At 32.0% G+C, this 16,406-nt stretch overlaps 1 protein-coding gene and 1 pseudogene across 1 annotated transcript; one reads left to right on the top strand and one right to left on the bottom strand.

The window, feature by feature from the left end:
- The first annotated feature begins 6,235 nt into the window (after positions 1-6,235).
- Positions 6,236-10,233, top strand: LOC100802317 (probable leucine-rich repeat receptor-like protein kinase At1g35710-like). Its single transcript, NM_001252762.1, has 11 exons — positions 6,236-6,329; positions 6,491-6,638; positions 6,806-6,877; positions 7,228-7,299; positions 7,525-7,596; positions 7,696-7,839; positions 7,941-8,021; positions 8,124-8,195; positions 8,379-8,450; positions 9,996-10,067; positions 10,143-10,233. Exons 1-11 carry the CDS (start codon positions 6,236-6,238, stop codon positions 10,231-10,233), a joined length of 990 nt encoding a protein of 329 aa, NP_001239691.1.
- Positions 10,234-11,456: 1,223 nt separating this feature from the next.
- Positions 11,457-13,295, bottom strand: LOC100803918 (pentatricopeptide repeat-containing protein At2g20540-like; annotated as a pseudogene).
- Positions 13,296-16,406: the final 3,111 nt, after the last annotated feature.

The following is a 16,406-nucleotide window of genomic DNA, read 5'->3' as shown; positions in this document are numbered from 1 at the left end:
GACTTTTAATGAAGGACTATTGGGCAAGTGGAGGTGACATCTATTCTATAGGTAAAAAAGGGTTTGGTGTGAAGTTCCTGTTTCAAAATATGAAGGATGGCATGGTCTTTTAAGTGGTGACAAATCTCCATTGGAGAGTTTGTTGTGGAGTGATTTGAAGAGGGTGTGTAGGGGGGAGTGTTGGGGTGGGACAAAATTGGTTTGATTTAGGTATTAAATGGAAGGTGGGTGTAAGAGATAAAATTAGATTTTGGATTAACAAGTGGGTGGAGGGTGATAGTTTAGCAAATTTGTTCCCAAGATTATTCCTTATCTTGGAACTTAGAGAGGAGGTAGATGGGAAGATGAGCTCTTGAAGGGGTGAAAAGTGGTGTTGAAACCTTAGGTGGAGGAGGAGCCCTTTTGAATGGGAGATTGGGCTTATTGCACAACTTAACATTTTTATGTTAAATGTATAGGTACATAGAGGGGAAGATGACTCTTGGATTTGGTTGAATAGTCCAACTAGACTATGCAACTCAAATTTTGCATATATATTGCGGTGTTAAGAGGAACCTTTGGAGACTACGAATCCAATTTTTCAAGAGATTTGGAAACTCAACATTCCAAGTAAAGTGACATGCTTAATTTGGAGAGTCATGCTAGATAGACTTCCTACAAAAGACAACTTAAGGATGAGGAACATTATTTTGGAAGAGTCTGATTTGTTATGTCCACTCTGTAATTATCACAGGGAATCTGCTCAGCATTTATTCATTTCTTGTTTGCTGGTGAGCTCAATTTGGTATGAATATTATGGGTGGACGTCATCTGATTTCGTGATTGTTGTATTGAAGAATTTATCAATTCACTTTTGGTTGCATTCAACAATTGGGAGATCTACTATTGAAAGTTTAATTTGAAAAGTTATTTTGAGTGCACTAATTTAGTGTGTGTGGAAAAAAAGGAATAGTTTCATATTTAATCAAGATACGGTTGATAGCCTTTTGATGTCATAAGACATAAAATACACAACCTAGTCTTGATTTCATGCGCTAGATGTGGGTTTTTCAATATTCATATGTTCAATTGTGCAACAATACTACTACTTGTCTACATAGTGGTTGATGCGAGTTTGGCATTTGGTATGAGTCTATAGAGGGATGGAAACAATTCATCTGGGGTGAGTTTTTGTGAGTGTATCTAAGTTATGGTTAACTTTTGGTGAGGTGACAATGTATGCATATCATATTTACTCTACATCGTGATGTTGGGGGTTTGGACACAAGTTTTGTGGTTAACAATTATTTATATTTGTTTTGGATATTAATAGTTTTTAACCGGATGCTTTCTTGTGGACCTCATCATCCTTCTTTGTATCTTTGGGTACTTCTGGTACCAATTTCTAATATATTGTGTTTTTATTGATTTTTTTTATAAATATTTATACATATGCAAGGATATTTAAGAAAATTTAGTGGGTAATGGCTACCAACAGACATGGGTGGCTACTGTAATATTCGTACTAGCCTTGTTATAGATGAGTGGAGAAAAAATCTGTTTAAACCATCCCCAAATACTCATTTAGTTATCAATTTTACCATTTACAGTATGTAGAAGATTTTAATTGTGGGTATAGATTTTTTTTGTCATCCTTAAATGTTTATTTTAGGAAATAAATCTATACAAACAGTAAATGAATTCCCATTAACTTATTATGAAAACCACTCCTCAATCATAATAATTATTAACTTATTATATAACTTCTAGAAATTATTTACATTCCTTAACTATATTTTATTTTTAGTTAAAAGGCTTTTTTATTGCAAGAAGCTCATATTATTTCATTTAGGATTGTTAGGGGTGTAAGTAAAATTTTGTATGTATCAAAATAAATAGAACGAAAAAAACATGATACGGAGATTATGTTCGAATGACAATCGAAAAGGACATGAGTTGGTTTGGTTTGATGATAAATTGAAGACACTAAACTTAGAAGATGAAGGATATTTTTGAAAACAAAGAGTTAAAGTTACTTGCTCCTCGAAAAGATGAAGAAAAAAAAATATCAAAAGCATGTTGTTTCGATCAAATGCACAAAGACGGTTGCCAATGGTTTTCCGATAGAGAACGCGAAGATAAAGTATCGATATCATATGATAGTTATTTTGAATAAATTGTATAGTTCTATGAATTATGTGTTGAGTCGAATTAAACTACAAATAGGCACAAAGGTGATAATTTTTCCTTGGTTACGAATATCACACAAATACCTTTGCACCAACATGTTGCACAAGAAAAATGACTAACAACTACTAGGAAAATGTGTACGTTCAGACCCATACTTTGATGCAATTTACATTTCTTGCATTGCTATTTTTTTTTTTTATCAATTTACATTTCATGCAATTCTCTTCTTCTAGATTTCTTCTTGAAACTCAAACTCATTTACTTTTTAGCAATTTTCATATCATTTCACACTTTAGTTTTCAATTTACATTTCGAGCACTTTACATTTCTATCATTTTAATTAATGATTGCATTTCAACTTAATTTACATATTGACAACATTTCACTTTTTTGTCATTTTATCTTTGTTTGCATTTAAATTTGAATTGCTTATAAAGTACTTTATTTTACAAGTCTTTTAATCTAGTTTCATTGTAACTTTACTTCTTTTAATCGAATTTGATTACATTTACTTGTTTCAAAAAACATATGTATTTGTTAATGGAGAATTTTGGTATTAGGTTCGAAAAACTATATATCAACAAATAAGAATTTGATAATAGGACTAATTATACTGAACCAAAATACTTCCTGGGTTCTTTGTTTTCAAACTAGCAATCTTAGATTTTCAATTTAACAAAGTGTATCTTATAAACTTATTATGAGAATAAACTTTATGACAGGTATAAAACGAGTATTCAGATTATAATAATTGATTCTCACAATTGTAAATACTTTTGGTAAACGAGTCTAAAATAATACTTGGATTGATAATATTTACGAGCACATTAGTATGCTTGTTACAAAACAAAACATATATTATCAAAAATAATAAAAAAGTATTATAGGAAGAAGAATGAGTTATTGACAGAAGAAGGTGTTATCGAAAGGAGAAGGAATCATAAAAAGTAGAATAGAGATAAGGATCAAAATCGAAAAATAAAAGAAATAGGCTAGAACATACATGTTTCCATAGAATCGAAAAACCATAAGTGCGACGAAGTTGGTATATAGGAAGTATGTAAATGTTCACAATCAAATAAACAAAATACATTCTTGCCTATTTATAAAAAATTCAAATAATCGGTCTTCATAATTGATTGTGATACATGTCGTCAAATTCCATTCCTTTGTTTCAGATGGTGCCACCTATTTATCGCTTCTTTTTGAATTTGAATCATCGTTAACTACTCCAATAATTGTTGCTCTGATTGTTCTATTTAACATTCTTGATAATCTTTCTTTTGAATCATTTTAATCATCATCAAGATGCTGATCAATCCATCATATTGAATATTTTTCTTTTCATCATCAATCATTCTTATTTCTCATGTTCATCCTTTTGTCTATTCTATACTTTTGACATCACCAAATGAGTGCTTCCTAATGCATTATCATACTTAATCGCAAGAAATAAACTAAAATCGAGCATCCTTTTAAGAATTCCATTTGATTAACCCTAACAATATTATAAAAAAACTATAAACTTACTAGAAAACTACTTTTGTGATATTGATAAAAAAAATGTATTTTCAATCTATAACATCTGAATCTATTGATTATTGAAAACCATTTATATTACAAGTTATAATCATCAAAATGACTGTTTTTGATAGCAATGCAATACTATATAATTATATCAAAATCTCATATGTTTATTGATCTCATAATTTTTTTAATTAAAAGTTATATCAACTACTAGTTTAAATAAAAAGAACTTATAATTGCGATTCTGACACACTAAATAAAAGAAATTGTTTGTGATTGATAAAAATTAAGTGTGAAAATAATAAAAAATTATATTTTGAATATTCAAACAAATTTCCACCATAAACAAGAATAAAAAATAAATACATGATGAAATTAAATAAAAAAAATATGTCAACTAACAAACTCTAGACACCCTTGAAATTATGGGTGACTTATCTCTCAATGAAATAACTTATAACTTTTGAATATTGGGAGCTTCTCCTCCCACTTCAAAAGAATGACATCAAACTAGCAGGCTTGTAGTCTAGCTCAAAAATAATTTATAGGTTTATATTTTTTGTGCATGGTAATAGCAACAACCAAAGCTATGACTTCAATTACAATGGGAGGAGATGAGGAATTGCCATGATACTAGCATACACAGGCAGCAACTCCATATATCTCATATTCTTCGAAAAATGCAACATCAATGTTAACACTTGAGACAACCTATTACATATATAACTAAATTTAACTCTTAAAGTTTTTTTTTTAAAAATATATGGACAAACTGTGTCTTTCCACTAATTCATTAATAGTTATTAAATTTTAGAAACTAAGTTTACATTTTTATAAAAGTTTATTGTCATGTACTATATGTATAAAATAATTTTATATTAGTAATTAATCATAATTTTTGTTGAAATGAATTTTATGATATTTATTATAAAATTAATAAATTAGTCATACAATAAAAAAGTGTATTTCAACAAGTATAAAAATTAAATTAACTGACCCTTATAATTCAAATAACTAATTATAAGATTTAATTTGATTGATTATAAAAAGACTCTAATAATGACTATATATTCATAGTGCAAAATGATTTTGGTTATTTTTGATAAAATTAGCTAAAAAAATAGTTTAAAATTGAAAAATTAGTTGGTAGTGTACAACTTTTAAGTTAGCTTATTAATATAAACATTTGATAAAATTAGCTGCTGAAGTAATTGAGAAATGTAAAATGACATATTTTAAAAGGATAATAAGAAAATTAAATGAATATTTTAAGGATACAAAAGGAATAAAATATAAAAAACTAAAAGCTAGTATTTTAAAAAATACAATTTCACGTAACATTTCAAAAAATGTTATAGGTTACTAAAAAAAACATAGAAATTACTTAAAAAAGCTTGTTTATTGAACAATTAAACAAACTTTTTGACTAGTAAAAAAAGTTAGAAATGATTTGTGGAATATAGCTTTTAGATTCTCATACAATCACATATTATTAGTGTAATTATTAATGTAGTTATTATAAACGTAAACAAATTTATTATATATGATATTTTGTAATTGAATAATACTACCGTAAAATTATTTTATTTCGTTAATATATAATTTTTTTACCGTTGTATTTAAAAAGAAAAATATTTGAAACACACTCTCTCACAATTGACACACTCTTTTACACATATTTTTTCTTATTGATTAAAATTTATTAAAAATAACAAAATTATATGGATTTCACATCATTTTTAATGATTTTGCTTCCTCATTTTATACTTTTTAATAAATTTTAACTAATTAAGAAATGAAAAATGCTAACAATGCACTAAAGATATTGATTAAAAACTTAAAGTAGAAATATTTTTAATAAGAGATAAAAAATTACGTTGCATATAACTTTTTTTACGTCTTCTGATAATTTATATGATAGATATTTTTTTAATGTCTTCTTATAATTTATATAATAGATATTTTTTTTTAATTTCTTAACTAATGCTCTAATAACACTAGTTAATAAGACTCTTAAAAAATATATATTCCTACCCTCTTAAAAAAAATGGACAAATGGCAGTGGCGCTCTTGTTTTGCCATTTTAACGACCAAAACCGGATAAAGGGTCATAGTCAATCTCAACCAAACCAAACAGGCCAAAACCCAATATCTCAAAAATATACTATAAAAGTGATAAAAAAAAAGAAAAAGTAATGTGTGGCAAAAAACAATAGCATAAAATTTCAGTGCCGAACGCTGACGAGTGTGTGTTGGTCCTGTTGGATGGATGTTCATTTTCCAACTTGATACCGCGTTCGCTCACTCTCAACTCAACTTCAATTAATCAAATCCCACACTTTCTCTCTCTTTCCTTCAAATCTCAATTCTATTTTGCAAAATCTGAATCAAACACAGTTAAAGACGCACAAGAAAACATCTCGCTCAACACCACCAACACTTCGGATCTACGTTTCCACTCTCCGAACATCAAAAAAGGAAAGAAAAACCGATTTACAGCGACAACAACGAACGAACGATTTCTCGAAGCGCTCTCAAAATGGCGCGTGCACCCTTTACTTCATTCCCCTTCGTCCTCATTACCCTTCTCTCAATTCTCCACCTTTCGCACTGCAAGACCCTCAAGCGTGACGGTAACGTTAGCTTCTTAACTCAGACCCTTTCTTCTCGCACCTACCCATGTCGTTTTCTCTCACCTTTTCTCAAATTCGGTCCGTTGGGCCGTCGTTTTTCGCTTTTTCACGTGATGGGTCGGAGTCATTTATGTGTTTCGTTTCTTTGGGGAATTTTGCAGTTAAGGCTTTGAACGAGATCAAGGCTTCGCTTGGGTGGAGAGTGGTGTATGCGTGGGTCGATGATGATCCATGTGGAGATGGGGATCTTCCTCCTTGGTCTGGTGTCACGTGTTCCACTGTCGGTGATTATCGTGTTGTTACCGAGCTGTGAGCATCGTATCTCTAAGTTCTTCACTTGATTTAGAAAAAAAAAATGATGTGTTTTTTTGGAATTGATGGAAAAAAAGGTTTTGATTTTTAAGTTCAGTTGTTGTGGATGAGATTTGAGGTATGCGGAGTTGGTGTAAATAAGATTGAGATTTGGTTGTTTGCAGTGAGGTGTATGCGGTGTCGATTGTTGGACCTTTTCCCACTGCTGTTACCAGCTTGTTGGATCTTACACGGCTGTAAGTGTCTTTTTAACTTATGTTTCATTAAGTTTTGATCCTTGAAAAAGGTTGAGAAATATGTGTTTTGGGTTAATGCATATGGTTGTGTTGGAGTTGGATGTTTGAAAGCCCACTAGGGAGGATTGATATACGGTTGTTTAATTGATTGGCGTTTGTTGGCTTGTTACAAAACTATGAGTATGAATGGAAGATTTAGATACACTTGATAAGATGATGCATTATTTGCCTGCAGTTTTATCTGTATTTGGTTTTGTTTTAAATTGCAATATGTGTGGCATTGAAGGGCTTCCATTTTGGTTCTTACTTTTGAATTTCCTATGAATTGATTTACTGTGTGCTTATGGCAGTGATCTTCACAATAACAAGCTGACAGGGCCTATTCCTCCTCAAATTGGACGGTTGAAGCGCCTTAAAATATTGTATGAATTTTCTGATCCCTCTTCAACTGTGGTTTCTCCTTGCGTTTTGTTTTGAAACTTGTATTTTGATATGATGCAGTACAATTACAGACAGTGTTTTTTATGTTAGAAACTTGAAGATTTTGCCTTTAACCCTGCCTTTGTGCAAACAATTGTTGATCTTTGGTAATTTTGGTTCTAAGATGTGGAATGTATGGTTCATTATTGGCCTTTGTTTCTTCCCAGAAATTTGAGGTGGAACAAACTACAGGATGCAATTCCTCCAGAAATTGGCGAGCTTAAAAGTTTAACACATCTGTGAGTAACTTTAACCTTCTTACTATCTCTGGGCTTGCTTGTCTTTCTTTCACCATTTTTCATATTTTTTTACAATTGAGATGTCATATCTTTATGCAGGTACCTAAGCTTCAACAATTTCAAGGGAGAAATTCCGAAGGAGCTAGCAAATCTTCAAGACCTTCGCTATCTTTATCTCCATGAAAACCGTTTAACTGGAAGAATACCACCAGAATTGGGCACACTGCAAAATCTTCGGCACTTGTAATAATCAAATCATTTTGATAATCTCCTAATTCAGAGTACACTATTTATATCTTACTCAATTGTTTCTCATTATAATTATAATACTGTTATGCTTATAGGGATGCTGGTAACAATCATTTAGTAGGTACCATAAGGGAACTCATTCGTATTGAAGGTTGCTTTCCTGCACTACGCAATCTGTAAGTTATTGCTGGTGAATTATTTTCCTCCATATAGTTTCCTTTGATCTTAAATAAAATGCATTATTCCCTAAATTTTAACAAGTTTTGTTCTGTAACCAGGTATCTAAACAATAATTATTTTACTGGAGGAATGCCTGCACAGCTTGCTAACTTAACCAGTCTTGAGATCTTGTGAGTGTTGCTTTTTCTTCTTTCCCTGTGTACCACTTATCATTCTCCCTCCTTCCTTTGTGAGTGTGTGTGTGGGTGGGGTGGGGGGAGACAGTGTTGCTATACAATAATTTTTCTGTTCTCAAGATCTATCTCTTATTCCATGGAATTTCCATAACATGTTGATTGTATGCTGGAGGGCAGGTACCTATCCTACAACAAAATGTCAGGAGTTATACCATCTTCCGTTGCTCGTATTCCTAAATTGACATACTTGTAAGTTTGTCTTTCTGCAGTTGTTTTGAATTTTGAATCGGCGTTAAAAGTGTTGTACGTCAAATAGGGATTCAATGATTTTTTTTCTTATAGTGAACCCTGAATTTCCTATTTGTTTGCAACTTACATGTCTTTTAATATTAATTTATGCACTTGTTCTATGGATCTCCAAATGAACAAGGGTGCTCACTTTTTTGGGACATATGTGGGTTTTAAGAAGCGAGAGGAACATCTAATCACTTATAAGAGTGAAATCTCAAGGTCGCAAATTGATTTTTTTGGTAAGGAGTTTTGATATAAGAGTTTGCAAGGTGATTCTATGAGAAAGTCTTGCTACACAACAGTGTCTTGATCCTTGGTATTCATTTTAATAGCTACAAATAGAAAAACTGACTAGTTACAAATCAAAGAATTAAATGATGGTAAAATATGACTTTTAAGAATAAATTATCGGAGGAAGGTAATTGAGAATCATAAGGTAATGCTAACCTTATTTGGGATGATTAGATGTCTAAGGTTAGAAAAGTTGTTAAAGTAGACTTGGGTGAATCAAAAGTTTTGGACAAAGATAAGGAATCTTAGTCGTGGAATGTAAGTGTTCTGGGTATGGAATAAAAGGGATGTTTTAAGGACTTACATGAGTGTAATAATGCTGAAAATTGGGCAAGATACTGAAAGGCTAGAAATGAGACAAGGAAAGCTGTGAATGAGACACCATTCGAAGCTTTTGAGGAGTTTTAGCTAGATTGTGGAGCAAAGAATGAAGGATAAAAGATATATAAGCTTGCCAATAATAGGGAAAGAAAATCAAGAAATTTGTACTAAGAGATATTCAAGAAAAAGTTTTAGTTATATAGATCATGATATCAAAGAAAGATGTGAGAACTATTTTATAAGCTTTTCAATGATGGCTAAGGATTAACCTGTAGTATGGAAGGATTAGAATGCTAAGAGGACAAACAAAATTTGACTTGTTATTGTGAATTTTGAGTTGGAGAAGTAAAAGAAGCCTGTAAGATGAATAATGGCATTGTGTTATCTGTATATTGCACCTTCCCTAGTGGGATAAGATTATTGATATTGTTGTTCTTTGGGTTTACCCACAAAAAAAGTTCTTTGTAATTGATAGATCCTAGAAAATCCAATGGCGTGGGCAATTACAACAGTGTATAGATGTCATAGAAATTCATGCAAGTGTATGTCTGCCCTTTTTGGTCTTGAGACTTGCAAACCCTGACTTTTAGGCATTGAGTTCTCTTAATGCGATATAAGAACTACAAACACATGTTTTACTTGCTTTCATTTATTAATTCTCGCTGACAAAGTATGGTCTTGATGCTCTACTATTAGCTTCAATACTATACACTTGACTCTGAATTCTAATTTTATGTGGAAATTGGAAAATGGAGATTGAAACTCTGCTATGAATTCCTTTCCATCTGCTAGTTAGATTGACAAATATGTTTCTCAAACACTTACAAGAAACTTGATTTTCTTCTTTGTGAAGTTTTGACAATTTCAATTTATTTTTAATCTTGATTACAGGTACTTGGATCACAATCAGTTTTCGGGGAGAATTCCTGAACCCTTTTACAAGCATCCATTTTTGAAAGAAATGTGAGTTTCCAACAAAGTAGTGCAAATCACCAATTATCTTGTTCTTTGAACTGAGTAATTATATGCTCTTGGCAGGTACATTGAGGGAAATGCATTCCGGCCCGGTGTCAATCCCATTGGTTTCCATAAAGTGCTTGAAGTTTCTGATGGAGACTTCCTTGTTTAATGAAAGCTCTAAATATTTATAATTTTTTCTCTTCAGGAAGTGCACTTGTATAATTATTGAAACAATTGTTCCTCTAATTATCTCAATGAAATAGCCAAATAGGTAATCCAATTTTGTCAAAATCTATCTTGTTATAGTAAAACAGTCGTTTTAAGTGTACTGTTTAAGAGCTTTCCACGCTCCAAAAAGTTGTATTATAGATAAGATAGTCTTGGACTCTTGATATCAACTTCAAAAATTGAAGAATGATATTACATATTTTTCAGTAAAAAGTAATATTACTGTGCAAAAAATGAAAAACTTAAATATGATTTTAATCTCTCGGTTGTCTTTATTAGTCTTTCAAATTAAAATGTACTTATTTAGTTTTTTAAATTTGTGAAATATTTTTTGTCTCTTCTGACTTATTTTTGGATGTTTGAATGGAGGACAACCTGTGGTGATTTTTTTACTACAAGAGGGATCGAAAAACTATTGTGGATTTGAGAGATTAAAACATACGAATTTTAATTTGTAGTATTAAAAATGATATATTTTCAAATTGAAGGACTAAAATATTTAAAGCTAAAATGAATCTCCATTGGGTTCTCCCTTTTAATGAAAGGGGATTCGTTGTATTTAGGCAAATGCTTTCCATGAATGATATATTCGTTGTATTTAAGTTTATACAGAATCGAAAGTATAAGTTGAAACCTTGGCAATGCTTGCGTGTTTTAGTTTGGATAAAGGGAAGTTTGCCTAAAATCTGATACTTTTTCAGATTTTAATTATTATAATAATGTTAACCAAGCATATTAAAGAAATAAAAAATGTATTTTTTTGGGGAAAAAGTCTTAAACAAACATTTTTTAAAATATTATTTTTAATTTTGCTTGGCTTTGATAAATTTCTAATTGTAAGTTGTTTTGAATAGAAAGTAAAATTAAACACGCAAGTCTAATGATGGTACTATGGACCGTTTTGTTGCAGATTAGAAAAAAAGAAGATAAAAGGTGTTTCCAGTATAACTGCTAGATTATTCTTTAGATGTTTTTTTTTAAAAAAAAAATTCTAATTTATGTTCGTTAACAATTATAAAAATTATTGTTTGAAAGTAGTTAATTTTACGAGAAGCTAAAACAGTTCCAGATTTTAACTAAATTTCAGATTCTTTTCATTTTTTTTTATCATTTTTAAAAGCTGATATATTGAATTTCAACTGCAGAAATGTAATGTGGGTCTATAAATTTTTGTGTTTTACAAATTAATTTGTTCTTTCTGTTTTGGTCTAATGAGTATTTCATTTTCAAATTTCAACTTCATTGTGTCTGGTTCCTGTGTAAAACAAATAGACTTGTTGTGGCAAATTAGTGAACCAGCTAATGGAACTGGTTGATCCCTGAATACTATAATGATTCTAGTCTAACTGCATATGCAATTTCTCCAAAATTGGGTGTATTTCCTCCATTTGTGAGTGCGTTTCTTCACCAGCAATGAATTCATTCACAACCCCATCACTCTCCACCGTGCTGCAACCAGGTGCCTTGTCCACCCCTTTGTTTCTCATCATATCCCTCACCCTTCTGGAATTACTGTGTTTCCCAGATGCTCCATATAAACTAGAAAGCAAAACATAGACCCCACTATGATTTTCCAACCGCAAGAGTCTTTCAGCCGCGCATTGGGCTAGTTGAGCATGTCCATGGTTGCAGCATGCACTCAGAAATGCTCTCCAAGCCAATGTCTCTTCTGAGCCATTCCATGAGTTAGAAGTTATCCTTCTCATCATAACCATTGCTTCTTCAAAAAGCCCGGCTCGGGTTAACAAGTCAACTAGACAACCATACTGTTCACTCTTAGGCTCAATTTTGTACACACTACACATCTTATGTAGCAACTGCAAACCTTCATGTGCCATTCCTGAATACCTACAAGCAGTGAAAACAGCTATGAATGCTATATTATCAGGCCTTATCCCAGCCTTTTCCATATCTGAAAACAGCTTGAGTGCACTTGCTCCATCTCCATGCATAGCCAAACCAGAAATCATGGCATTCCAAAACACAATGTTTCTCTCTGGCATCGAGTTGAACAATCTTTTAGTCAACTCCAAATTCCGACATTTAGCATATATGTCTAGCAAACTAGTACTCAAACGAAGGCTCAATGGCACTGTTTTTCGATTCAGATAAGTATCTGTGTGTACAGATGCCAATATCCAAAGCCCCCAAATGAGCACATGCAGAAAGAATGCTCACAAATATAGAATCATCAGGAACCACATGAGCCAACTGCAACAGACGAAACAAATGGAGTCCTTCCTTGAAGCAACTATTTTGCACATACCCGGAAATCATGGCACCCCAAGTTCCCCTATCCTTCTCAGGTGCTTCATCAAAGAACAACCTAGCTGAATCAACATCACCCACTTTGGCATACCCTGATATCATAACACTCCAAGACACTGCACTCAACCTAGGAATTTCATCAAACACGTGCCTTGCAGCAACCACATCCCCACACAGAATACATTGCCATCAAACTATTACCCACAAAGATATCAAACACAAGACCCAATTTTGAGCTGTACCCATGAACCATTTCACCCAAAGAACAATCTCTAAGGGCAGCACAAGCCTTCAACACATAAGGGATGGTGTAGTTGTCAGGGCTCAAACCACCCTGCAGTATCTTGGTGAAGACATGAAAGGTGCCATAGAAGTTCCCATTGAGGAGGAAGGTTTTGATTATCGTGTTGCATATGCAAAGTGTGGGGTGGTGAATGCGTTCAAAGACTCTGCATGCATAGGTGAGGCTTCCCTGATGAGGGTGGGAGCAGAAACCCAAAAGCCTGCTTAGGGCCAAGGTGTTGGTGTCAAGGCCCAGTGGTGAATACTTGGGCATGGGCATGGGCTTGCTTGAGGTGATTCATGTTCTTGCACTTTTCCAACAGTACTAAGCATCTCTTGCTGCAACTTGACATGGGACGGTGGAACTAACTGCACTCAGATCACCAAGTTCACCTGTTCAACTTTGAAACAATTGCTGTCAGTGTCATCATGCAATTTTATGTTCACATTTACTTGTTTGATTTCAGGGTAAAGAGTCAATTTTGGTTTCTGAAAGTATTAAAATTGGATAAATCATGGTATTTGTTCTTGAATATGTAAATTGCAACAATTTAATAAAAATTAAATCCTACCCGGTACAACTTAAATGACATGTTAGTGCTTCAGCTTTACAACTTAAGGTTAAATTAATCATTGAAAAATAAAATTTAACATTAAATTAATTATTAAATTATATAAAATGATCTTAAAAATTTTGTCATAATGAAATTTTTGTACCGTACTAAATAAGAATTTTTATTCTTTTAGGAATTGAATTGTGGTCTATTTAGATGTTTAAAGACAAAATCATCATTATATTATTAAAATTTCAAAAAATTAGTGAAAGTGTAATTTTTCTGTTATTTAATCATGTCGTTTAAAATCTTTTGTTAAACTTAAAATTTTAACGCCTATCATTTTTGTGTAAGTGATAGTTGATGTTGCATATGTGGACATTTGTTCACGCGTTAACTTTAAGAAAAAGTCTTTTAATGACAAAATTAAAGTAACATATAAACTGTAATTTTAGAGACCTTTTTAAACTTGAATTATACCTTTGAAAACTAAACTGGTTGTCCTTTGATTTTTTACTTATGTTATTCTACACTTCAATTGAATGCAAGAAGTTAGGAGGAAAGAAAAAAAAGTAAACGATAGTTAAGTTTTTAAATTAATAATTAATAATTATACTAAAGAGGAAAAAAAGTTAAGTTGCATGTACATTAATATAAATTTTGGAGCGAATTTTGGTTTTAGTCTACATAAAACATTTTTTTTTCATCTCTCTAAAATTTGAAATAATTATTTTTATTTCCTAATGGAATAATCTTTTGAAATTTTGTTTAACATATATACAATTAACAAGTGCCACATAGTATGAACAAAAGTAATGATTTTAGATTTATAAGAAATGAAAACTAAAGATTTTTTTAAGGACTAAAATAAAATATTTTATTTTGTTAGAATTAAAAATAAATTTAAACCTAAAAGAATTATCTTAAATAAGTTTATGATAAATTTAGATAAAAATATTTTTGAAGGGTTGAATACAATTTAAATGTTATAGTCATAAACTTATATTAAAATGTATATTATTAGAAAGTATAAACTATAATAATTAGTTTTAAGGTGTCATACTTCGACAAGTACAAAGGGATCACTTGTACCAAGAATCACTTGAAGATGTATTGTCGAAAGATGGAGGCATACTCAAAAGATGAGAAACTCTTAATGCACTTTTTTCAAGAGAGTTTGGCCGGGGCGAGAATCACTTGGTATATTAACTTGGAAGCTTCCCAGATCAGGCAGTATCAATACAACACTGACATGATTCTCGATAGAACGCAATTGCAAAACATGTGTAAGCAGGAGCACGAGTCTTTCAAGGAGTACACCCAGAGGTGGAGGGATTTGGCAATCCAAGTAGCACCTCCCATGATGGAGAGGGAGATGATTGTAGAAGCAAGCTTCATGATGATGAATCAAGTTAATTCAAGTAGTTTAGATGATGAAAAAGATGATGACAAAAAGCCCAAAGAATGATTTCAAGATTGAGTCAACAAGTTCAAGATCAAGTTTAATTTCAAGCTTCATAAGAAGAAATCAAGAAGATTCAAGAATAAAGAGAAGTTTGATTTCAAGATTCAAGAAAAGATGAATTCAAGATTCAAGAGAAGAAGTCAAGAAGACTTCACAAGGGAAGTATTGAAAAGATTTTTCAAAAAACAAACATAGCACAATTTTGTTTTTCAAAAGAGTTCTTTTCAAATTTTCTAAGTTACCAGAGTTTTTACTCTCTGGTAATCGATTACCAGTTTCTTGTAATCGATTACCAGTGGCAAAGTTTGATTTCAAAAAGTTTTTAACTGAATTTGCAACGTTCCAATTGATTTCAAAATGGTGTAATCGATTACAAGATATTGGCAATCGATTACCAGTGTATCTGAACGTTGAAATTCAAAATCAATTGTGAAGAGTCATATCCTTTCATAAAAAGCTTTGTGTAATCGATTACATGATTTTGGTAATCGATTACCAGTGACAAGTTTTGAATAAAAATCAAAATATGCAACTCTTCCAATGGTTTTTAGGTTTTCTCAAGGTCATAACTCTTCCAATGGTTTTCTTGACCAGACACGGAGAGTCTATAAAAGCAAGACCTTGACTTGCATTTAAAGAATAACTTTTCCAATTTACTTTTGAATATTTTCTTCTTCTTCTTCTTTTTCCTTTGCCAAAAGCTTTCTGAGTTTTCTGGTTTCCAAACCTTGTTCTTTCACAGAAAACAAAAGTTTGCTATATCTTTTTATTCTCTTGTTCCTTTGTAAAAAAGAATTCGACAAGGACTAACCGCCTGAATTCTTTTTGTGTCTTTCTTCTCCCTTTTCCAAAAGAACGAAGGACTAACCGCCTTAATTCTTTTGTGTCTCTCTTCTCCCTTTGCCAAAAAGAATTCGACAAGGACTAACTGCCTGAATTATTTTTGTGTCTCTCTTCTCCCTTTTCCAAATGTTGAGTGACCCTAACTAAGCATGCAGTTGCATGATCAAGGCAAATGCACACTAGAATTAAGTACTGATAGCATAGTGAACACATAAAACATCATTAGATAAATATGAACGTATTTTCATCAAGTACCCCATAGGAAGAACCAACTGAGGATTTAGCTTTCCATAGTAGGGAAGCTTCTTTTACAACAATGAAAAGAGAAAATGAAAGACTTAAGAAGTACAAGTAGTGGGGGTGTCTCCTCCACCTCTAGAAACCTCACAATCACTCAAAATCTCATCCACAGCTCCGCAAGATGGCTTTCTCGTCAGGCTCTGCTATCTCTCAATCTCTCCACAGCTAGAGCTAAAAACTAAAAAGACCTAAAAAAAACTCTCTCACTTTTTTTTTCCTCCAAATTCGAGATTTTAGCTTAAATAGGCAATCCTGTCGGCGGTTGCACGCTTAGCGAGATCATCGCTCGCTTAGCGCGCTGATCGCTCCCCATTGCAGTTACTTTTTGTGCATTTATGTCTCAAGGAAATTTCAATGGGGTTTACCGGAAAGCGCACCGGATCGTCAAGTATTTAAAATTAA

Source organism: Glycine max, chromosome 1 (assembly GCF_000004515.6).
Source record: "Glycine max cultivar Williams 82 chromosome 1, Glycine_max_v4.0, whole genome shotgun sequence".
Classification (NCBI taxonomy): Eukaryota; Viridiplantae; Streptophyta; class Magnoliopsida; order Fabales; family Fabaceae; genus Glycine; species Glycine max.
Note: the sequence above shows the minus strand (reverse complement) of the source record. Positions and strands in the feature narration are given on the sequence as shown.

Coding starts and splice junctions, on each gene's coding strand:
- LOC100802317 (NM_001252762.1), top strand. CDS start 6,236: ATGGCGCGTGCACCCTTTACTTCATTCCCCTTCGTCCTCATTACCCTT. Junction 6,878..7,227: donor TTGTTGGATCTTACACGGCT/GTAAGTGTCTTT, acceptor TGCTTATGGCAG/TGATCTTCACAATAACAAGC. Junction 10,068..10,142: donor CATCCATTTTTGAAAGAAAT/GTGAGTTTCCAA, acceptor TGCTCTTGGCAG/GTACATTGAGGGAAATGCAT.